The 24,813-nt window shown below is 44.1% G+C and overlaps 1 protein-coding gene across 1 annotated transcript in view; it reads right to left on the bottom strand.

The window, feature by feature from the left end:
• The window catches only part of zeb1b (zinc finger E-box binding homeobox 1b), a 48,652-nt gene extending 26,149 nt beyond the window's left edge, over positions 1-22,503 (bottom strand). Inside the window, exon 1 of the mRNA XM_040126923.1 lies at positions 22,424-22,503. Coding sequence (XP_039982857.1) covers positions 22,424-22,481 — 58 coding nt within the window. The 5' untranslated portion in view covers positions 22,482-22,503. The remainder of the gene's footprint in view (positions 1-22,423) is intronic.
• Positions 22,504-24,813: the final 2,310 nt, after the last annotated feature.

The raw sequence follows: 24,813 nt of genomic DNA, 5'->3' as shown, positions 1-24,813 counted from the left end.
CACACTAGATGTGGGTGGAGAGAGGGGTGGTCATATGCAGCAGTGCTCAGCAAACATTATTCATCCTGTGTTCATCTGTATGAGCTGAGCCCACCGTTCCTCATGTTGATGAGACAGTCGGTCTGTATCACTCACTTTATTTACATGGCTAAACACACACAGAAACACATATTAATGAAGCTGCCTGTAAGACTAAGGGTAGAGAATTGAGGTAATTTAGAGCATTTTGGCTCTTTTTCTTTTGTACTTCTTAATCCTGAACTTCTGACATTTGTTATTTGAGTGATGGGGTGATTCAGAGAAAAGAAGGCAGGGAGAGGGTGGCTGAGAAGGAGAGAATGGAGGGAGAGAGCAAGCAGAGAGGAGGAGAGGTTATTTTGGAGTCTCTGAACTGTAATCACCACCTACAGCTGCTTCCTCCCAGGTGCCCCAGATGGACATCAACAGAGAGAGCGAGGGAGAAAGCAAAGAAAAGAGAACAGAGAGAACCTGGCTCTCCTAAGGAACATGAAATACTCATGTAGTTGAGGTACTAGCATTTGTCCTGTTTATAATTTCCATTTATCACTACACACCCAACCTTAACCACATTCTAATGTCTTTTCCAAAGCAGGCAGATTGCAGTGTATTTCCACACATCTTCTCTTGCTGAGCCCCTGCAAACAAGAGGAAGTTCTATCTTAGGAGTAGGAGGAAGTTGAAGGGGCTATCACAGAGCTGACACGACACTTCCAGTACCTGCCAGAAGAGACAGGATGGTGACTACTTTCAGAGGAAGCTAGACTGGCTGTGAATTATGCCAGACAGCATGTGACTCACACAAAAGCAGCTGATGACCAACAGGTGAGACCAAATAAACAGCTGAGTTTGATCTGCCTAGTAACCTGGTCTGCACATTATTGTAGTCATTTACTCTCAATACCTTTATTTCACTGAAAATACATGAATTACTGTTAGTTGATGTATAAATAAATGTCACACACAGTGTAACACAGGTACAGTTTAAAAATGCACTTTATTTCACAGGGCAGTAATGCCATGGAGGTGCCGGACTAGGTTAATCGGATAACCTAACACTGTTAACTCATTAGCTGGCTCTCTTAGTCCCATGACTACGTAATGAGCTGACGAGGGCTGACTTCTTCAGTGGCTGCCTTACTGTTCAACTGAAAGAAGTTCAACATGTAGGACACAGCAATAACCTGACATCCTGTTCCGATACAGTGGAGCTAACATCATCAGCACCAGCTCATCGTAACATGTGATCTACAAGTCAACCCAGTTCATCCAAGTGACTGTATGACACTCAAGATATACAAGAACTGGGACTTTCAAAGCATCATTAAGGCTTACAGGGTGTGACTGACTAGCACATGAACATAAACACACTCACAACCACAAGAAGATGTATGTACAGTACATGAAAACGTCGAAAGTACTACAAATGTATTACCACTAATGTTTCACAATGTTTCACCTATGATGCAAGTTTTAGAAATCATGAGGCACAAACAAAATCATTCGAACACCAAAAAGCCGCACCCACACACAGTTGTAGGTGCTGTGTGAAGCCTTTGAGGCCAGAAAATACATCATACAGTGGTATACATGTCTTTTGTTCAAATAAAACCCCTCCATATGGAAGGTTGTGGCTGCGTCCCTGTAAGTCATCCATGGCAGCCTCCCATTATTGTCCAATAAAAGCACTTGGCGCCATGTGAGCTGTACATGTCACCACCAACAGCTCCACTGTCTGCTGCATTTCCAGCCAGCACACAATGCCATGGTCAAATCACCAACAAATTTGGACTAATAATACCACTGTAGAGAATACACAATCTCTCTAGCACAGATTAGATCACAGGAAAAATAAAGACAGATGATGGAGAATGCCTAAAGAGACAACAGTACAGTACAAACAATACATTCTCATGTATAATGTGCAAAGGCAGTCTCCTTTAGTGTTTAACACGGAATTACCAGCACTGACTGGTCATCCCTACTAAAGACAAAACAAACAGCAGAGGAAAAGATTTAAGGTAGCCATGATTTTAGGCCTCAAATTGAGCCTAAATTAGTCATTACAATACACTTTTTTTTTTTTTTAGTATGACAGCATTTTACCATTCTACACACACTGAAATGCCTGTGCACAGACACACATCCCATAAAACCGTCAAACCATTCACGAGTAAATAAAAACAGCAGCAATGACAAAAAGAGTAGCACTGAAAAACCACCAAAGGTTAATCATGCAATGTTGTCAACCCGTTAAAACCAGCGCTCTGAGCCTGGCCAAACAAAACTGTCTGATAAGCATGGCGATGGCATCCAAACCGTACAGATTAAAGATAACCATCGAATCAGTCTGTGCACTGCTGCGATGGATAGGGACATGATACTTCACTGTAGTGCCCCTTATCCATGGGGCTGGTGATAAGGGCATTGTCTGAACCTCTATACACAATAACTTTTCAATAACGGGACGGGTCTCCATAAAACAGTGGGATGGTGGGTGATGGTGGTGATATCTGGACTGTTTTTCAAGCCCACATGGCCGTGTGCAAGTGTGTGCCAACATGTTTCTGCAATGCCAGTTTTTATAACCATCACAGGGTAAATATACATTTAGTCTGTGGTTATCTATGTGCATGTGTCTATATCTGTGCAGCCATGTATGCCATGTAACCTCAGCGCCATGCTAATTAGTGTCCTATGTATTATTAATATATAGTGTTACACTGGCACAGTGTCAACCTCCCCCCTCCCCAAACATACTGTAACTGTAGTGCAGTTTGCTGCCTCTCTGCCAGCAGCAGTGTAAGGATTAAAGGAAAATCCTGACCTCCCCATCCACCTCTCTTTAATTCCTCCGCTCATTTTAAATGGCTCCTTCAAAACTAACTGGCTGGATTACTGCTCAGGTGCTTGCCCATTACCCCGCCGACCTCTGCTAACCATAACTCCAATTTTGCGTACACACACTCAAACACAAGTAAACTACATGCACAATGCCAAACTACACTATAACAGGAAATAATCTCTCAGTTTCTTTAAGGCATCAGTGCTCTTTGTTTCAGAGGTCTCCAGCCAATTGTACCATTTGCGTTATTTGATTGAGATGCAGCCTGTACAATGCAGTGAGGGTTTAGAGAGAAGGAGAGAGGGGGAAGATGACACTCCACAGGATATGCTGATATTCAATTAACCTGCCCAACACAACACACACACACCTCCCTACACCCTCAAAATTCCACTGGCGGGCAGAAATGCTCGCTCCTGTCTGTCTCCCTGCTGGAGTCGCTGGCGTAGCACTTTTCTCCATTATCGTTGCCGTTCTTGACCTTTATCTCACTGCTCTCCTCCCATCGTCTGCTGTCCTCCCCTTTTTATCTCTCCTTTTTTTCAAAACCAGGCTCCTCACAGGGTAACAAGGTTGTAAAGGTGGGAGATGCTGATATTGTTTTTATGTGTGTGTGAGTGTGTGTGTGTGTGTGTGTGTGTGTGTGTGTGTGTGTGGTGTGTGTGTATGTATATGTGTCTATTCTACTTGAAGTACTACATAAGAGAGCCTAGGGGCTTACATCCTGAGGAAGATTTTGGCACAGTTCCAGCTAAATGGCACTGGTGGTGGCATTTGTGTGCATGTGTGCTCTATGTGAGTGTGTGTAGTATTGTTTCTTGTGTTTTTATTCCTCTATCTTACAGTATAAATATTTGAGGATGATTGAAAGCTTTCTTTAAAGGAGGATTTAAAGAATTTTAACACCTTTTTATGCCAATTTGAAAGTAGAATGAGATTAAATTTAATAAAAAAGAAAACAATTACAAGTGTAGACTTATCACTTATCATTCTTTCTGATCTACCAAGAAACCCACACTGCTAAAAATCAAAGCATTAAGGACTTTACAAAAAGACTACTCAGGATAGTTTTGTATGCAACAACACCTATACTGCTACACTGTAATTTCATCTTCATACAGCACCGCCATATGGTCTGTTTTGTCACAAACTGGACTAACAGGTATCAGGAGAGACCCAACATGCATTTTTCATTCACGCCCACCCATTAGTTATGTATGGAAGACTTGGTAGATACACTTGCACTGCAGCAGTTTGTGTTTCTAATGGAGGGGGAAACAGCAGCGACTACAGGGAGAGAACAACTCTCATGCTTCTTTAATGGGAATGAATAAAGGATGAGTCGAGGCTCAGACACCAGGTTAAGATGCTGTTTAGCACCTCTGGCCCAGCGCCCAGTGTTGAAGGCAGGGATGGAAGGGAGAGAATGATGGTCAAGGGAGGACAAAGGGAAGAATGCGAAGAAGACATCAGGTAGAATGGATTGTTGAGCTAGCAAATGATAGAACAGATATATTGTTGGCTTAAGTATAATATGGTGTAAGAAGAGGACACTCTACCAAAGTGACCAACAATACAGCATTCAGAAGCTGTTGGGGGATTTTTTCCACATTAAACTTCAGCAAACTAAAAAGCAGGAAAGCAGAGACAGCTACATGTTGACACTGAGTCTGGTTCCGTACGCCTCCATAGATCTCTTCTCTTTGATCCACCTTGGGAGAAAATGAAAGGCGCTAGAAGAGAGAAAAAAGCAAAACAGGGAAGAAAAGGGACCTGGGAGGAGGGATGTAAAGCGGTGCCTTTGAGAAAGTGCTGGTAATTTTGGGGAGAAGTTTGGTAGCTTGGTAGGTGGTAGTGGGACACTGTGCCAGAGTAGCTCAGCTTAGTCAACTATTCTGGCAACAGGTATCCTTTGGTAGCCATTGTGGAATTGGAGAGCAGAACACGTTGTGGGATGGCAATAGTGCTAGTCTGCTACCTCAGACGGAGCCGTAATGGCTGCCACCTTCCCTGGGTTACAGCAACCAGAAAGACCTCGTGGCAGCCCGCAGCACTCGTGCTCAACAGTCAGATCACCACATCAAAACAAGCTTGAAGGATTAAATGTCTACTGAGGGTGGAGCTGAAGGTCGCCTCAAGAAGCTACAGATGGAGAGGTGCTTTTCAAGATGCTTTTCTCCCTGCATTAGGTGCAGTGCAGCCGCACCCTTTCATAAACTTGAAAAGCTGATTATCTTTAGCAGTGTACCATCAGTATAGACTGCTTTCAAGAGCTTACCAATCACATCAAAGATGAGGCAAGGCATCACAATACATACAAAAGCTGACACTTTAAAATACAATACTGAAAATGGAGATATGTTGCGTTACAATAGTAGAGCTTCTCCTAATGTAACAAAAAAGCGCTAAGAAAAGTGTTATATAAGCGTTTGTTGATAAGGACAGTTACTCCAACTGCGCAGCACTTTTCCACAAAAAAAAAGAAAAGAAAAAATACATAACAGTGTGAACACAGCCTCCTGCACTTTCAAGCTTTCAAAGTCCAGGGAGTATTTAAGGAGCTGTGGGTGATGGCTGGTGCCATGTGACATGGTGTGAGTGCATCTTATTTTAGAGTGAGAGGTTGAGATAAGGTGTTAAAGGAGGGGAGGGAGAGGAATGCTAAGCTGTCCTTGTAAGCCTCAATGCATGGTGGATGTCATCTCCCCTCCCAGGTTAAATTCTTTGATTACAACCACTGCCAGCTAATGGTCAAAGAAAATCCCCTTTATTGCATTTGTCCTGATCCAGACCATTTAGTCTTAAATATATGCACTTCAAACTGCAAAGATCTACACTGTAATGGTCAATCCTTTTCCTTGAGTGATCCTGACACCTCCAAAAGCATTTTCTCTCTTTCTGTCTCCTCTCTCTGTCTTCTCCGTGTGTCCCTCTCTCTCTCTCGCTCTCCATGTGCCCCACGCAGCAGTTTATTTTGCTGCCATGTTTACATTCCTGTTCAGTCTGCCTCTCCCAGGGGAGGATGACTGGATCTGAGGACTGTGGCTGAGCCTCTCTCTCTCTCTCAACGCTCAGGTCAGTTACACGACAGTTACTACGGATACATACAAGCATACTGCCAAGGCTTTGGGTATTTTTCTCTGGCTAACAAAAGAATATGCACATATAAATGTGAATAAAGGGGGTTTTAAAGAAACGCTAGCATGCAAGATGAGAAACGTATGAAATGAACAGCACAACATCAATCAGAAACCTTTCACTCTGCTATAGAAGGGAAGCACTTATTTAATAATAGGGAATAAAGCTAAATGGGGACTCCACCCTCAGCTGTCCTACATGGTGTAAGTAACAGTGACTATGGGTGGGGCCAAAGGAGGCTAACTGGATGGAGCTATGGGACGTCCTGAGCGCTCAGGACCCGGCACTTCACTGGCCTCATCATTAGACTGACTGGCTCCTTTGGCAGAGTGCTGTCTGCACACCCTAATGACTGCTGACTCACTCAGTACGCAGCACTGCCGCCACATTAGTCCACCCCAGAATAGCCCCAAATAAAGAGAGATGAGAGGGGATTGGGGATCTTAGGCGCCCCTACAGTCTTGTAAGACATCACTCTAGGCTACATACAAGTTTGTTGTGTTCAGTTCCATTCTATACTGCTCTCATCCGTTTATGTGTTCAATTTTAATTTATTTTAGTATAAACTCAGACACTGTTGCAAAAACTTTGTTGGTTAACTCACAGAATTCAGCCAGAATAGAATTTTTTTGATACTTGAAACTATTGGTTTTTACAGGGAAAAATTATTTTATAGGTATATAAGTATCAACATAGATAAATTAATAGTCACTCAACTTGATTTTTGTTATACATTTGTTTTGGTAGCCATTATCAAAGGCTGTAAGTGTGTTAGTTAACTATGACAACGACAGTGCTCATTTTCCAATGCGAATAAGTAAATAAGCGATTTTTCAGTGATAGTTATTCAGAGATGAAAAGTGTTGACTATAGAGTTGTTTACCTACTTGATATGTCGCTGGATCGGCAGTTCTAAATTATTCAGAATATGAATGAACTCTAATGGGGTTAGTCATAATTCTGTCTGTTAGCAAACTTCCCTAGTAGTCCCTAACAGAAAAATAACCAGTAACAAGTTGTGATAAAGACTTTAAAGGTAAAACAGTTTGACATTTTGGGCAATATATTTATTTACTTTCTTGTCAAGAGTTAGATGAGAACATTGAGACCACTCTCACGTCTGTAGATTAAGTATGAAGGTACAACCAGCGGCCAGTTAGCTTAGCTTAGCATAAAGACTAGAAACAGGGATAAACATACTATGTCCAAAGCTAACAAAATCCACCTACTAGCACTTCTAAAACTCACTAATGAATATGTCACTGGCAGGGTGTACTGACTTCCTGGGGTCTTATCCCCTGGAATTGTAACTGTGAGTCTGTCAGGCAACCAATGGAGAAATCACTGCACCCAAAAAAGAAACAGTACCGCACACAACCCCCCATAGTAACTGCAAATTGTTGTACAATCTTTACGCATTTTGTGTACCTTTGGATAGAACCAATCTAACTGTTTTCCCAGATTTCCGGTCTTTATGCTAAGTTAAGTGGCTGCTTGTAGCTTCATATTTTGTGTACAGACATGAGAGTGATATTGACCCTCTCATCGAGCTCTCAGCAAAAAAGCAGACAAGCATTTTTCTCAGAACCACTCTTTTAAGTGCCTGAGCAAAATTGAGATACTGAGCACACCAAATAAAACAACGTGTGGAACAATATAGAGCCTGGCTCACCAGAAAGCTATGGGTTAAATAGGCTGTAAAACCCACATGGTGGCAGGACAGAGGACTTCTCTGTGTTCAGCTGATCATGGGGGGTAGGAGGAAGCGAGAGGGAGGGATGGAAGCAGGGAGAATTTTGTACTGTTGTCCTTCCAAACAGAAGATAGTGGTAAATCTCCTCCAGCAACACACCTTCCCACTCAAACCAGTGTTCAGTTCATACTGTAGGTGGGAAAACAAAATTCATTTGGATGATGGACAGGACAGTCTTCACAGAAAAAGTAATATAAAATAAAAAGGCAATTGATAATAAAAGAGGAGCAACAGTTTATTTTTCTGAATGTTCACCTGTGTCTGAATGTGTGTATGACAGAGAGAGAGACAGACAGACAGACAGACAGACAGAGAGAGAGAGAGACAGAGAGAGAGAGGACACATCTGCTAGGGATTTGGGACTGGGTGATTTCACCTTCTGTCAGGAGAGAGAAACAAAGAAAGAGAGGGGGAGCAAGTGTGAAACAGACATGGCCTGTCTAAAATACACCAACTGAGTGCAGTATCGGCCAAAAATACTCCTGCTTACAAGTCAATACTGTGTATCGATTACTTATGTGCAGGGCTTATGCAACATCACCATCTCAGTGTATAATTATGGTGAAATCACTGTGTGCAGGCCAGGGTTTGCACAACAACCTGCTTGTCCTGTAAAGATGGAAAAGTAAACTCTTCATGTGTGCCACAGGGTCCTTAAATCAAACTGCACAATGTGAACTAATGGCCTGGAAACACTGAGAGAACTGTGCTCGCGTAAACCCATATATAGAGACAGACGCAGGGAGAGAGTACAAAGGAGACAGGAGGAGACGGAGGGACACAGGCGTATTAACGTTTGCAGGGTTCTGAGAAGGCCTCAACCATGGAAATGAGTTAGTGATGAGAAGTATTTTGCATTCATTAATCTAGGAGAGATTCAGACCACCATGGAGCTGAGTTGGATGTCCAGTGAAGGAGGAAAGGGGTGGAGTAGAGCCAAAGTGTTGGTGAGACACTTCTGAGCCAGATGCAATCACCTATAGTCATTGTTGTCCAACCTTCCTCTCCTCACCTACTACTTCTTTTCCTCCTGCTCTTGATCCACCATCAACACCTCCTCCTCCTCCCCTTCCCTCTTCTTCTATCCTGAAACCCAACGCAACACCATTTCCACTGGGACTCTGATATTAGCCCGGGGACAGCCACGCTTAATCGATAGTGCCAGGTTGCCAAGACAACCTTGATTTCCTGTCGCTGTTTTTGCCGAGCACCGGTGATTGTGCCGGGTGTCCGTTGCACCTGCCGCTCTCTCCCCCTGCCCCTCCTCTTCTACTGTCTCATCAAGCGCTGCTTACCCATTGCCTCCCTCCCTCCCTCCCGGTATGGTGGTATAGCCACCATAGACAAAAAAGGGAGACAGATATACAAAGGCAAAATGGATTAGACCCAAGAGGATGGGTTTGTACAATCAAAACACACTACTGAATGTGAGGCCACATGTACGAATACAAGTGAACGCTAACACACTTTGAAAAACCACTACACACCCTGTCGTCCCTAACAAAAGCAGGCTGTGACAGATATCATATCTACCTTGGAGGGTGATGTCATTGCATCTGGGGAGAATTTACCATCGGACCCCCTCCCACACACATGCCCCCCCCCCCCCCCGCCTACCTCTCCTATAGGAGGGGTTGGCACCTCCTTTTTTTTTTTTTTTTTTTTCATTAATGGAGAGCTCATTAATCGTGGCTGATAACGAGGACATGGGACAGAAACATGATTAAGGGGTTCTCTCTCCTTTAGCCGGGCGCCCTTGGGGATAAACAGCCTAGGGTGTGCGTGTGTGTTTCTGTGTGGGCCGCATGTTAAAACAGGTAAAGGACATACACCCAGTGCTATCTCTAGGACATCTGTGGTACACGTTTTTACTTTATTCATTTTAGTCACTTGTATCCCACGGAGAATTTTACCTATGCCTGGGCATTAACCCATCTTCCCTTAAAGATGTAAATGTGTCTTTATCAAGGATTCCCTTAAGGCTATACTTTAATCCTGAGTGAGTTGGACTGGAGATTCAGAGAGGAAGTTGAGACTTAAAACAAACCTCTGCAGTTTTTCCCTTACTTTTGCAGCAGGCGAAGATGCTGAGTCCCGAGCTCCAAGCACATACTTTTGAGGGAAAGCCTTCCTTCTGAAAGAGAGATACTCTGAGAGAAATATGAATATTCTCTGCTTTTGAAGGAACTGTATTTCTTTGCGTTATCTAGTAATTTGTCAATTCAATAGTGTGTCAGACTGAAATAGAGTCACATTAATTGCTAGAGTGAACAATATGTATGCCAGACTGGGACCAATTTCTCAGTGTCAAATGTGCTGTAAACTATGAAATTGTCGATTGAAAGTTAAGAGAGTAATATGATGTTCTGTTTGCTAGCCTGTGCTTTGTGTGTTTTTGCGCGGATGTTTGCCTGAATTTTCCTGTTTTTTTTTTGGGTCAAGATTGATCTGTATCAGACTTAAATGTCTGGTAATGTTCGTCCATAAAGAGTTTCTCTTTCACTGATGGAGAGGTAATGGTATCCTCACTAGTAAAGGGTCGTACAGGTAAAAGGCACAGGCACAGGCACATTGTGAGAGACCAGTTTTTTGCTTTCATAAAGGCTGTGCGGCATTTTGGTGCAGAGGTACTGTTCTAGGTCAAACTTGACCAAGTATTGCAGAGTACAAAAACTGGTATAGTTGAGGTTCAAAACTATTTACAATTCTTTGGAAACAGACACATTCATGCACATTTATGAAAGTTACAGTAGAGCAGCATAAGGGGATTGCCTCCCATCCACAACATGTGCTTTTTCATTAAACAATGCTGACAGGTAGCCATGCTTGTTAGTGAGTTGTAATTTGATGACAAGTGCTCGCTTTGATACTATTTGTGATAATCATCTGGCTATCAGCCCAAGTTCTCTTGCATGGTAAATTATATATACTATACATATATGTAGATTGTATACAACAATACACATACTATTTTGGTTTTTGAAACATGTATTTTGATCTAGTACATACAGAAAACGTGTAACTGTCTATTTTGTTGAGTTGCCAAAACAAAACATCCGTAAAGTACACAACTGCTAGAAAGAGGCCGTCGAATTCATTTGGTCAAGCAAACAAGTGTTATATAATACAGAGAAAAAGATTAGTACGAGCTTATGAAACACAAAAATGTATAATTATAGAATGACTAACAAGGTGGTATGGTACAAAAAAAATGAGGATAAAATAATAATGCGTTGTTTCTGTCTTAACAGGTCAGACCTGACCCACAACTGAAATGGAGGTGACTGATCCACAAACATAACAGGATATGACATCTCAGCCAAGAGATCAGTCTGTACATACATAGGGGCTTTGTAATTTAGTTTTACACACACATTAAATCCAATCTGTCTGGACCAGGACCCTAATCCCCTCTCCACGACCATAGAGACAAACAGACAGTAATCCTCTGTATTTGTATATTAATAGCCAGTAGTCTCAGAGGGGGCCCCTCCATATATCGTGATGTATGTTTTATTAGTTGGTTAATCTGCTTGTTAATCAGAGGACCTGGTCCATTTAAACCTGGGTTTTAATAAAAATACAGTCGACCCTGCCTGAGGGATAAGCTCCCCAAGGACAAGGGGAGGAGCATGCGTGGGTTCAATAGACTCATCATAATCAAGAAACAGCTTTACATCAATATTATCTGTCACAGGGCAATACAATTATTAGAATTCCGCCCTGGGCCTCTGCCCTTTCCTGCCTGACCCAAATGTAAGCCTGCTAGCTTGTTACTATAATGCACTCTTCAGTCAACTGTAGTGTTATTTCTGGGTGTATTTCAAAATCATTGTTTGTGTCTAAAGTAATCCACATTGCCCTGTTCTCCCGCGGAGTTGACTCTCAGACACTTATAAGGAACAGATTTGGTTAAAATGCCAGTCCATGTCAGCAGACAAAACTAGCAGAGTAAAAGAGAGCACAGAGGTGAGATTCCTTTGGATCTGAATCACGTTGGAGTCATCTGCTCAACTCTCAGCCAGTCTAGACGCTGTGTCACTGCCACACCCCAGCGGACATCTGTCCTGATTCAACAGATTTATCAGACAGCCATTCGATTAGAAGGGCACTGCTTTAAATTAGCTGGCCAGTCGGGGAGTGATGGAGGTAGGCTGAACAGGAGGGTCATTACAGCGTACAGGACATTGTCCCTCTTGCTTACCAATGATCTTCAGTCACCAGGAACACAATGACATCTGTAATCATTTCAGCTACAACAGCTATGGACAACTACTGATGCAATTAAACTGGTCGATTGGTATGATTCTCACTTTAAATAATTGCACTGTAATACAGAGCTATGTGGCATCAGTGTGCAGGCACAGTTTTATGGTAGGCATCAATCAAAGTGACTTCCACTGGGTAAACAAACGGCTTTTAAACATCTGGTTAGGAGAGACAGAGAGAACAAGAGAGGAACCCAAGGGAGATGTGTGGGTTCCCTGTGAGATCTGTTGATTAGGAGGAAGGATGGAGGGAAGGGCAAAAAAATTAAACAAAAAAGAAGAGGAAGAGCTTCAGAGACAGTTCACACTCAGGTCAGAATTCAGGTGGAGGTCAGGAATGCACTCGCCGACCACGCTTAACACACGGAGCCACAGAGACACACACAGAGACAAACACAAAGACACAAATAACATGGCTTTTCAATGCATTGCAGCCAGACCATATGACTCTCACGGGGTAATCTCATGGGAGCATCCCCCACCCCTGATCTCCCTGATGGACTATAACAACAGGAAGTCAGCTTGGCCTGCAACATCACACCAAACCACACCTACAGATAACTGCTCTCTCTCTTTCTCTTTCTCTCTCTCACACACAGTACATATTAATATAGAAACATTCACACCCACCAGAGAGACACATATGCACCACTTCCTTGCAACACTCCAGCCTTCCTCCTCATTCGTACGTTACATTAACGGCAGCCATTTATCAGTCATCACATTTAAGTTAAGTTTAATCCCTCTCATAGTGTGCTGTGCGTTGCTAAAGAATTGATGGCATAGTGCCCACTGCTGCTGGCGTTGGTGGCGAGCGAGACGTGCTGCAGCCTGGCACTGAAACAAGGACTGCCCAAGGCTGGCAGGGGGTGAGCTTTTCAGTGACTGAATAGCCCTTGTTTATCTAGGTCCCTTTGGGAAGTCAGGACACTGCAGTTAGCAGCGATGGCATAATAAGACTGTGTGTGTGTGTGTGTGTGTGTGTGTGTGTGTTTGTGTGTGTATGTGTATGTGTGTGTGTGGGTGGGTCATTGAAATTCAACGCAGACCACCATCAAGACAAACCGCCCTTGCCAGCTGTGGCAGAAACTCAAAGGAGCCAGTGGTGATTTCTAAGGTTTTGGGTTAACAACACATTAGGTGACCAACAAGCTTTAATGTAGCATTGCTTGATGAGAGGCCAAATCTTATCTTGAAAAGGGGAGGAGGGATCTTTCACTTTCAGAAGATCGGGTAACTGTTTCACTAAAACTGAACAAAAGAAACACACAAATGTGTCTAATTTAAATCAAAAACTTCCTCAAATGAATGACAGTGACATGACAGGCAAACAGGACCTTGTCTATATGCTCTATGCTCTGTAAGGGCTAGTCAGAGGTGACTGGAAGCACTAGAAGTCACTGGTTAGACACAGCTTGCAGTGTTCCTCAGCCCTACTTCCAAGTCTCAGCTGGCTAGCGAGGTGCAATGCACAAAAAAAAACAGACAAAACGGTTTCGTTCCTGGGCTAACCTTTCAATTTACAGAGTGAAATCTTTTTGATGTGTCTGAAAAGAGACGCTGTTTTTCTTTGCCCTCTGTGTGGAGTGAAATAGCAGGGCCTACATCTTAGCAATAGTACTGATTCTTTTTCCAGCCTTTCATGTTTTCTGCCCTGGTTTGTGGTCACTGCAACCCCTGATGAGGAGCCTTAAATAGGCTGCCACAGGTGCTGGGGGCTGGGTGGGTGAAGGAGGGGGAGATGGCCTGGATGGGAGCAGGGCCGCAGGAAGCCTCTTGTTTTCACAGAGATAAAGGGCTTTCAGGTTGCATCCTGGGCCGTAATCTCTCACACACTTCCTGGTTTTGTTCACGGTGAGGCAAGAGAAAATGACAAACTAACCTTCACCCTGAGAAGCTGATCGATAGCTTCTGATGAGACAGGATGTGTGCCTCGGATTGGTGGATTTGAAGAGCATAAAATGACAAAGAGACAGCCTGGATTTGATTTTGAGCCATGTTCATTAAAGGTCATTGATTTATTGGTTCATATATTGCAAGTGCTGCTTCATTACTCATGATGATTATAAAAGTGTGCATATAATTTCTTTCCTGACCTCTTCATTTGCTTTTAGAGCACAATTAACATTGTTCCAAGCTCAAACATCATAATTATAGAAAAGATAACGCTGCCTTTCTTCAAATTCAAGTTCCTCCTTAACCAGTCACTTAGTGCCGGCCTTGTGTTTAAAAAGATCCATTTACCAGAATTTGCATGAAAGGGGTTTATTGAAAAGTTGGCATTGAGGAGGCACATCAACATCAGAAGAACAGGCAATACATTAAATTCACAGTAAAAAAGGCTCACATTCCTACTCTTTTCTCTGCTCTCACATTTTCTCTTTTAATTCTGAACATGTCCTTCTTGAGAAGGCCAGCATTTGACCGTGAGCCACACCCTGTTCTCCTGCCAGAGGAAACTTTCAATCTCTGCCTCCCTCCCTCACTCTGGCTGTAGCACTGGCTCTCTCATACTTTTGTCAGGCGTTATTTATGAGTGCTGTATAGCCCAGTTGCTGCATGCCTACAGCACCTGCTGGTGTTGGAGAATCAGAGGCAAAACAGCTGCCAGAGAGAGGAATGAGAGAAAGAAAGACAGAGGAAAAAGGGAAGAATTCATAGGGCTCAAGAAGGGGCCAAAGAGTGAGACAATTTATGAGAAAGAGAGAATTAAAGGGTCAGAGAAGGAAAGTGGACGTCTTTGTTGATGTTGTAAGTGCATGCAGCTAATACATCACACAACTAATGACGGGTGTTATGATGGAAACAGTAGGACAAAACAAACAAACAAGTGATAAGCAAGCACTAATTAATGGTGTTGTTCAACTCCAAACATGATCAATTAAAGGCCATGCTTCATTGACTTGCAGGCAAAAGCTCCGGCGCCAGTGTAACAAGAGAGGGGGGGGGGGCTGTCACCGTGAGTAAGAAGACAGATGTAGGATCGCCTGATTATGGAGATCCGAGGGTATCAACCCCCTTCCCTTCACCATACACTACACACACCTTACACCTACACACCTATTCATGGAACCTGGTCGGGGAGGCCCCAATATTTTTTCACTATAAACACCTGAATGTTGGTGGAGGTGTCCAGAGCCAGGACAGGTGGGCTGAGACAGGTGAAAAGTCAACGGCTTAATTCCAGTTCCAAAAGTCATAGAGACGAGTTAAAAAAACACAACCAAAAAAAAACTGCACTACATACTTTGTACTTTGCTCTAGAAGGTCTTTTATTGTATATTACAGGCGGATTGGGGGAGAAAGCCTAAATTTACAGGTTAATCAACAAAAACAAGAACACAATCCTAACCCTAACTCTGTTGCACAGAACATCATATGCAAAAGGTTAAATGTAATGTCAACTATGTGTTAAAGCAATACTTTGAAATAGTAGAAATAACAGTGACACAGGTGGCAGAAGTAAGAAACATATGTAGTGAGGTAACAAGGGAATAAACTGTTTGTGAATCACCGATGTAGATGCATTCTTCATTCAGTGACAGGTATTTCTCAATAAGTGGACAGGCCTGTTGAGTCTCTTTAATGAGGAACTTGATGAAACCACAAGGTTAGCCCAGATAGAACAGTAGGAAAATAAAACACTAACATAGTTAGGAAATACAGTAAAATTCTACACTGTAATTACCCTGAGTATAGAATTGAAAAAAAAGCTTTTATCTGTCTTTGTTTACTGCTCTAAAGACAGTTTCAGTTCAGTCCAGGCTACATATAATGCTATTCTTATGTCCTTTACCTTTTGCTCATTCGCTTTTTGTATTTTTCATTCACAAAGACTTAATGTAGCTCCTTTCATATAACAGTCAATGAGTTTGTCTAGGCTTGGCTGCCTCCTTAGTTTAGGTCACACCACCTGGGTCATGGGGAGCTGAACCAAAATGTTCATGGGTTAAATGGGGCGATGCAGATGCTCTATGCCTCCCTCTCTTCTGTCCTCCCTCTGTTTTCAGCCTGGCCATTCTCCTCTCATTAATCCGGTGTGGATGTTTATCCATGTTGACATTCAGCATAGCAGCCGGCCTTCTCTCTGACTAACAAACAGGGTGACTAAGGGCTTTTTTTTGCAGGAGCTGTCACTGGGCTAGCCTAGCCTAGCTAGCTCAATGCACAGGCTTGGGGGACAGAGGGGCACTCGATTTGTTAGTCACTGTGGCCCTTGAGACAACTGGAATCAGTATATGAATATGAATGCGTACCCCCTCAGGAGGGCCATTATCAGTTCTGTGTGCTACGGAGAGGAAAATCAATATGATCATCATAATGGTCTGGCAAAAAGCCAGCCACTAGGCTGCGTTCAAAGCACAATACATGGCAGCAGATTACTCCTCAGTTGAAGTCATCTCATTTCAACCCCTGTAGAGAGAAACACTGTGGGACTGTAATATGGTCAAGCACATTTTACATCCAAAATTTGTGTAAAAAAAAAAAGAACAAAAAAAAAAGATGACAAACTGACAGTCAGGTGATCTGAAGTGACACTAGAGCAGAGGTTTTAGTTTATGCCAAAAACACAAGCTAGCGTAATTGCCCCTCACTGGGCCCACCTTCTGCTTATTGTGTCAGTCCAGTCTTTTTCATTAACCGCTCCGCTGAGGACCACAAGGCAGGGAGGGGATAGATGGGCAGGAAGGGAAAGAAGGAGGTAGTGCTGATGATGGGGGAGTAAGGAGGGGTCAACAAACAGAACCAAAGGGACTCACTGTGTGCCCGAAAAGCAGCAACCCAATACATGATTAAAAACACACATCAACAGACAGCATTGGCCACACTATACACAATATTTACCCCCACCCTGATGGCAATTTAGAGGTAATATCTCCCTCGAGTATACACATAACTAGAGAATATTATCTCTAACGTCCACACCTGTGGGGAGAGCCTGAGAAGGACTGAGAGACCAAGAAGGAACAATAAGAAAAGAGAAGGAAAAAAAAGGTGGAGAGTTCGTGAAGTTGAAGTCATCTTACAAATGCACCTGTCTGCCCATGACTCAGTGCTATGGAGTCAGGAGAGGAGAGGAGGGCAGAGGAGGCTTTTCTGCTCAGTAAGCTTACATGATTCACTTAACTGAGCTCTCCTCCCTACACTGCACCGCAACAAATACCTGCCTACAGCACTTTCTGTATCAGTACCAATGTTTAGATTGAAGGCTGTCAGAGCCGTTGCAGACCAACACAACTCACTCAGAAACAATAAGCATGTCAGTATGGATGCTGTTCCACATGTTGTGTCATATGAAGGCATCAGCTCTGGTTATTACAGTACGTAAATGATCTTTCATGTGGGCGAGAAGCAGCACAGGCTGCTATTCTGGGGGCCCACATTTTGCTCCAGAGCAACGGGTGTGTTTTTGTTCAGCTCACTGAGCTGAAGCGTCGCTACACGCTCCCACCGCCTCATCCTTGTATTACCCCCTACCCCTTTTACCCCACCCCACAAACTCAGCAACTCCAGATATTTTTGTCCTTTCAGGGACGGTGCTGGCAATCTGTGGATGGCTGCGTCATCATTGGTTTGGGAGCCTCCAAGGCACGCGGTCCCCATCACATTGTCCTGTCATGCAGATGGACCCCTCCTGGCCCATACTGGGGATTCAGGGAAACTCCTGCCTCCTGTGCCAAATTAAGCCTTCACCCTGACATAAAAAACAGCACACTGGGTAACACACATTGCCAGATTAAAATACACAGGTCAGAAATGCCATGGGGATGCGTTGGTGTTAATGTTATGGCGAGCAAGCGTGACGCAGACGTAAGCTACATTTCCAAGACAAAAATGTCACACAGAGTGCTGCAATGCAGGTCCTTGAGAGCCCGAGGGCCGCGTGAGAGAGGGATTTGATGAATTCTGTGAACGTTCCACAGATTCCTCCCTCGCAGGGACCTTTGGGGAAAGAATGGGTCATATGCAAATGGCATGCACAGTATGGAGGAGAAGTTTCCCACAAGCCGAGTGTGAAAAGGGCTCTCCCTCCCCATGCCGGGCCCACTGAATGGACCTTTTCTTCTGCCACTGAAAGTGTATGAGGTAGAGCAGGCAAACTGCAAAGGTAACTAGGCTCTTTCTCCTCAGGCTTTCTCACTAAAGCCTGCACACACAATGGTTCATTTAAGCATTCAGCCACACAAACCCTAATAAAGCACATCCAAGCACAGTTAAGGGGGTAACTGAAACTGACTCTGGGTTTAAAACCCTTCTTTACCTTTTTATAGGCTAATTCTCTAAGCATCCATGGGAGCAGCTAATTATTAAGCTGCCTAAACAGAGGTGGGAGTGTGGTTGTACATCACGTAATTTTAATTCTGCCTAATGGTCAGATGAGGACAGGTCTTTTCCCACCCTGACGGACATGTTGAAGGATGAAGCTTAGCCGGAAGCAAAATTTTTTTCCACATGGGAAAAAAAACCAAACAAGTAAAACGTTGTAAACTTTACGTGAGCAGGGTCTAAAATTCTTTATGGGCTATTTTTGGTGATGTATACCCGAATCATAAGACACCTAGTTTTGACCCTAAAATCCATACAGATCTGCAAGATGGCTGTATTGTTCTTTTCATCCGCCAGCACCAGTCTCACAGTTGTCACCTGTTGTAAAATTCTTTAGTCACCTCAGCCATTTCTCACCAGCTCTCTCCATCCCCCCTTTCGACTCCACAGGGAACATGGAGCCCGCAGTTTAAGGGGTCAGAGAGGAATGGATGAAGAGAAGGAGGGAGCAGAGAAAAAGCAACAACCCCCAGCTCCTCTCTTCCCCCTTCATTGAACAGACTTAAACACAAACACAATTGGACATGCTGGAAGCCTAACAATGGCACAGGGGGGGAAAGTGAAGTCATACTCTAGGCACGCATGGGTGCCTAGGTCAGGGGGCAATCAACAGCACCCCTGGCTACTGTGTCTTAACCCCCTGAAATAAAGGACAGGCTCTGGAAGGAGGAGTGAGAGGGAAGAGACAGAGAGAGACAGAGAGAGCGGAGGCGGGGGGATTTTCTCCTTACTTGGCACTTTCAAATGAAGCTGCTGAGGAAGTTGGTGAAAAGCAGTGAGATAAATGAAAAATTTCCTCCTCTGCTAAACTCTTCACACAACAGGGGTAGACCTTTTAAATGTAAACAGATGTCTTTTAAAGAACTGAAGTGGCATGTGGACCTACAGAGCCAATCCCCACCTACTCTGAAGCCTTCACTATAGCCCAAAACATTGCTTGTTTCAAAAAACAACCTGCAGCTATAGCTAAACCAGTATTTTTATTATTCTCCCAAAAACCTACAGTGCGCGGTTGTATTCGATAGTTTGTAGACAGGGTGAATGAGTCCAGGTCACTAAGTATAGTTTAAGTATAGTTTTACCAGGCCAATAAACATGCGCTCCAACATTACATGAGTTGTTGCCAAGTTCCAAGCCCACAACCTCATTTGCCTTATTTGATGCATGATTCATCAAGGTGCAAGTGTGAATTTGAGTGTGCCTCAGAAAGACCGCGAGCGAAAGGAATGGAGGGCGAAAGAAAAGAGAAAGACAGATTAGGGGATGAGACAAATGGCCCTTGTGATATTGTCAAATATAGAAATCCTAGCTACCTGTATGCACACTCGTTTCAAAGTGTCTCCATAACACTTTTCGGAAAACACTGACTCCAGCTCGTGTGCATGGGTACAAAGCTGTCCCGGCACAGCCCTGTTTATTTTTGCAAAGAATGTTAATACCGGGTGCATTCCTCTATTCCCAAATTGCTGTGTTAAATTACCATTGCAGGGAACGACTGCTATTCCTAAGGGGAGCTGACTGGGGAGACAAAGGAAGCTGTAGTATCCCACCGATTGCAAACACCTGTCATCCTGCAGGCTGTTAACACCTCTCTGTTTACAGCAGGGAATGGAGCTCACCTTGATCTCAGCTCCCCCTGCTAGCCAGGGACCTGGCAAAGCCACTGACCATAATAAGATGGGCACAATCTGGGGGCTTGCATAGTTATTAGAGTCCAGGCAAGTTTTTTCACCATACACAAATAGCCAATAGGCTGGGGTAGGTTCCTACGAAAACAGTAGACCTTATTCAAATGCCAACTTGTTACACGACTGTAACAAAACCAAGGCTATGAGGACATGCAACCCCAGCCTTCAATCTAACTTTACAGAGGAATTCTCTTCAAAAACACAGGGAGTTGATTTACATGACAGATCACCAGCCTCGTCAGAAGCGAGGACTTCAAAGCAAACTCATCTGTTTGGTAACGGATGTGACTTTAAATATCAACGGGGTCTCGTCATTACTCAGAAAAGTTTAATAAAACCCTGTGAAGTTAAAGAGAGAAAACGGCAACAATTTGCAAGCGGACATCCTGAAGTGTCTCCAGAGTAAGCAAGACTCCCTTTCTCTCACAGGGCAGAGAAATATCCACACCTTGACAGTGGGACAGTTATCTGAGGTGTGTCCACTCCTTGTATACAGCTAGTTGCACACAACGCTCCAGGGACGAAGCGCATAGCTGGACAAACCACATAAAAGACGAAATGAGGGTGGAAATCATCGATGGCACCAAACAAAAACAAAAAAACACGCCACTCTTCACATCACTCATCGGGTATCCACAGGAAAATTCACAGGACAGCCAACTCGCACCCGAAAGCACATTTGCTCGCATTTTGCCTCCAACGGTTTACTGTTTTTAGCGCCGCAGAGACCGTCGGCTCTTGCTAAGCGAGCCCGTCCTCGATTTTGATGCTGCGGGCTCGTTTCGACAAAAGAGAGGCAGAATTTCCAGCATTAGCCCAGTTCCTTTAAGCTACGCTGGGTGGCAAAAGGCATGAGCATGACCGGCTGATAAACACGAGCTGTCAGACCCGCGGAGGTTCGTCAGTAGGAACAATTGTAATTAGCAAAAGCCGCGGTAAACTGTCGCACTACGCACTCACAACGAGCCACGAGGTAAATACAGTGGGATTTGTACCAGGAAAACACAAGTTAACAACTCGCAAAAGTCCGTTCGATTTTCCCTAAAAAAAAAAAATTTAAGCCAAAATAACGTTTACATGTATCACACAAACAGGGGAGAAACGGGGCAACAAAGTGTCCAGTCTCGAAGAGGATCCTACAGGCTACTTGGTAACCGTCTGAACAATATTTTCACGCCACCATAAGGCGGGTGAAACCCCGCACACGGAACCCAGAAAACGCAGATAACGTAGCCACTCGTATTGCTGACACGCAGGCTGATTTAAAATAAGAAATAACAGGAGCGGACAGAAAAACTGAGTGTGTGTGTGTGTGTGTGTGTGTGCGGGTAAAGGTTCGCCCGCGTCCACGCTCCTACAAGAATCAGGATTTTCCAGCGCCCGACTGGAGAGGATCCGCTGTCCTTATATGGGCTGCGCTCGCCCTGCTCGCGCGCACACAGCGCGTGAGATAGCCCTCGTTCGCCGGAACCTCGGTTACCCCATCCTTGCCTCCGCGGAGCCTTTTCGGACGTTACTTAATCAAACGGTCCCCGTTAAAAGCACCAGACGCGAACGGCGTGAGCCGCGCGGAGCAGAGCCGCTGCGATAAGTTGGTGGATGAAGAGGCGAGGGCTGCCCAGGGCGGGATTCAACGCAACAACGCGCATTTCTTCGCCTCCCTGCCTTAGAACATTATACTGGTGTCGTAGCTGATATGAACCCAATGTGAAGCACATAACACAGACCGGGATTACATCGGGATAAATGCGTTTGGTCGGCTCTCGTAGTGCAGCAACAGTGTCCTGCCGCTACCTGCTACGAGTGAGTGAAAGAGAGACAGTAGTTTTCCGTCTGTTTAAAAAAACAAAAACAAAACACACACAAATGATGTCCCCGACATTTCCGACGAAAGCACAGCCAGATCTCATGTATTTTTTCAACTCGGATTTTTAAAAGTCAGCCAGTCTGTCGAGGTCCGCAAAAACAATCAGGTAGCCTGTTTCCTCACAAAACAGGTCCCGAGTTTGGCGGTGGGCTTAAAAACTTGAAAGAATGTGGCCAAATCAATGGATACAGAGTCTGTAAAGACGTACGGAGTGTACTAATAATTAATAAAGAGCTCCGAAGTGGAGACAAAAGCTGGTCCACTTATAACGGGGTGAGGTGCGTATAACGGTCTCCGGCGCAGCGGACCGCTAGGCGGAGGGAGAGAAGCGACCCAGGTATAACGGTACACCACATAGGGCTGTATTACAGCGCTCACTTGCTACTTCCCAGCACTTTGTATTACTAAAAACTGGACTTCTGGGCTGCCAAAGTTTTCGCTGAAATTACCGGGGGACAGAGCAGCCTCTAGACCGTTTCCCCAGAAGAAAAGCTCCTCGTCGGAAGTGTTTTTACTCACCGTTGTTCCTCCTCGGGTTCGCCTGCTTTCTGCGCTTACACCTGGGGCCATCCGCCATGATCCTTTCGTTGTGTCTAAATGCTGCCGGAGAGTCACCTCCTCTCTCACCCCCCTCTCCCCCTCCTCCTCCTCCCTCCCCCTTCACCTCCCCTTCTACGCACCTGGTTTACGACACTCAGCTTTACGACATCACCTTCCCGCACCTCCCCGACACACGCTGCCAGTACCACTCATTCGAAATACTGGAAGTGAGAGGGATGACCGAGTGTGCGCTGTACCTGCCCAGCTCAATGTGTGTCCATTGTTTAAACCACAAGATGCAGCTGTTTTAATCAGAGTTTTTATAGTAATAAGTAAAAGTTATAGACCTAGGTGTTAGTGGCTAGAGGTTGACATAGTTTGCATCCTTTATTAACATTGTAAACTACCTACTGCACGTCTTGCAGTCTGCTCACCTGAAAACAGTGTAAATTGCGAATTTCATTAATTCGTTGTTTAATGGTTTTTTGTCCAAAAAAAACCGTTTTTTGAGAAGGTAATAGTGGGCTGTATTTGGCAATTTATCAATTTTATCACTTTTTTCTCTTAAGCACAACCATAGGTGATTGGTTGAAAATTATTCTTTGACATCGTCAGTGCACATTATGATATGATAAACACCTTCAAATATGACATTTTGCTACCCAATTTTGACCAACCGACCTGTTGTTTATGTGTCCTGTGTGTGTGTTTGTGTGTGTGCGTGTGTGTGCGTGTGTGTGTGCGTGTGTGTGTGAAGAACAGTAGGATAGCAGCGCAGCAGACAGAGCGAGTGTGTGTGTGTATTAGAGAGGAGGAGAGGTCATGAGACTGTCATCACTGATTCAATCCTCCACCGAAAGAAAGACCCCGCTGTTCTCCTGAGTCGAGCTCACTGCAGCGGTGATGAAGAGGATGCACACATGCCAGTACAATCAGCAGGTTCAGACTGCCTCCAATCAGACCTAAAACTCAGCAGGCACACACACACACACACACACACACACACACACACACACATACACCACTTATCACAGTGGGCTCTGTGTAAATAGAAAAGAAAAGGCCAGGATCACATGTTTGAGGTGAATTCTTCTGGAAAGTTGTAGTGACAAGAAAGATGAAATTTATAAACTCAGCACAGGATAAACTATTGCTTGAGGTCCCATGACATGCAATTATAGGTCAGAGGAGCAGCAGATGCTGCAAGGCTGTGGCTATTCTTGAAGCAGATGACTATAAGGTTTCTGGTGCCTGGACCTCTGGCATCTGAGCCGTTGTCATCATTCAGCCTATTGTGGCAGCTAGAATGTGTAACCCAGTTTTGCCTCAAGTTGGGTGTCCTGCACTGTCAAGAAAGACTCATTAATGGGGCCGTGGCATTTTGTAATCCCTGGAAGTGATTCAAAGAGCAGCAGACGTTACCATTTGGACTTCTGTCTTTCTAAGATATGTTTGGATTACACTTCCAAGATTTCATCATTTAATCATACACAACATTTTATGTCCCAAACATATAACTTTGATATAAATATGCCTGTAAAGTATTTACAGACTCAAGGTAAAAAAAAAAAAAAAAGAACTCCTCATTGCTGGACAATCAGCTTATCATTCAACTACATGTGACAGCTTGTATACATAGGATGGCAGATCGCTGGGGTGAATAATTCAGTAGCAGCAAAGCAGTCCAGCTCTCAGGGCAGGTTGCCCAGACAGAGAATAATGGCTTTAGCATAAACAACACCTCCAAACTTGCTCCAGGTGGCCTCTTCTACCAATAGACAGCCTGTCTGAGAGGGACATGGCAAGGGGAGGGTGCCCAGGCTCCCTTCTCTCTCTCTGCCTTCCCTGATGAACAGGGCCCCAGAAACAGTCTGCATCAGCAAAGATCAATGATGAGCGGCTCAGCTCACTGTGCGGTTGTAGCGCTGTTCCCTACACACTGAGCCTGGAAAAATAGGATGCTTGTTATCCAATGGAAAGTCCAATCTTTCCCATTTTCCTTGGATCACACCACTATTAGCATGAAGTCATTTTTCAGCGTCTGTGGAAAAAAAAGACCAACAATTATACGACCGCTACTAATACAAAATCGCCTGAAGACATCTCTGATGTGTTTCAAAGCAACTGGACTAAAACAGGGTGATTTATTTTCTCTGGCAAAGCTCTGTGTATTCTGTACTGAAGCAAATTCATACACCGGTAAATGTGAAATACACAATTACACATACACAGCTGGTTATGTTGTTATGTAAGCTTCCTGACGACCCCTCTATAATTTGAACGAAAAGCAGGTTCAGAGGTCAATTACAAGGCATTCATCTAATTTCGTAAAAACAGCCACCTCATATTAAAACTAATACATCAGCTAA

Source organism: Xiphias gladius, chromosome 5 (genome assembly GCF_016859285.1).
Source record: "Xiphias gladius isolate SHS-SW01 ecotype Sanya breed wild chromosome 5, ASM1685928v1, whole genome shotgun sequence".
In the NCBI taxonomy this organism is placed as follows: domain Eukaryota; kingdom Metazoa; phylum Chordata; class Actinopteri; order Istiophoriformes; family Xiphiidae; genus Xiphias; species Xiphias gladius.
This window is presented reverse-complemented; position numbering and strand designations above follow the sequence as displayed.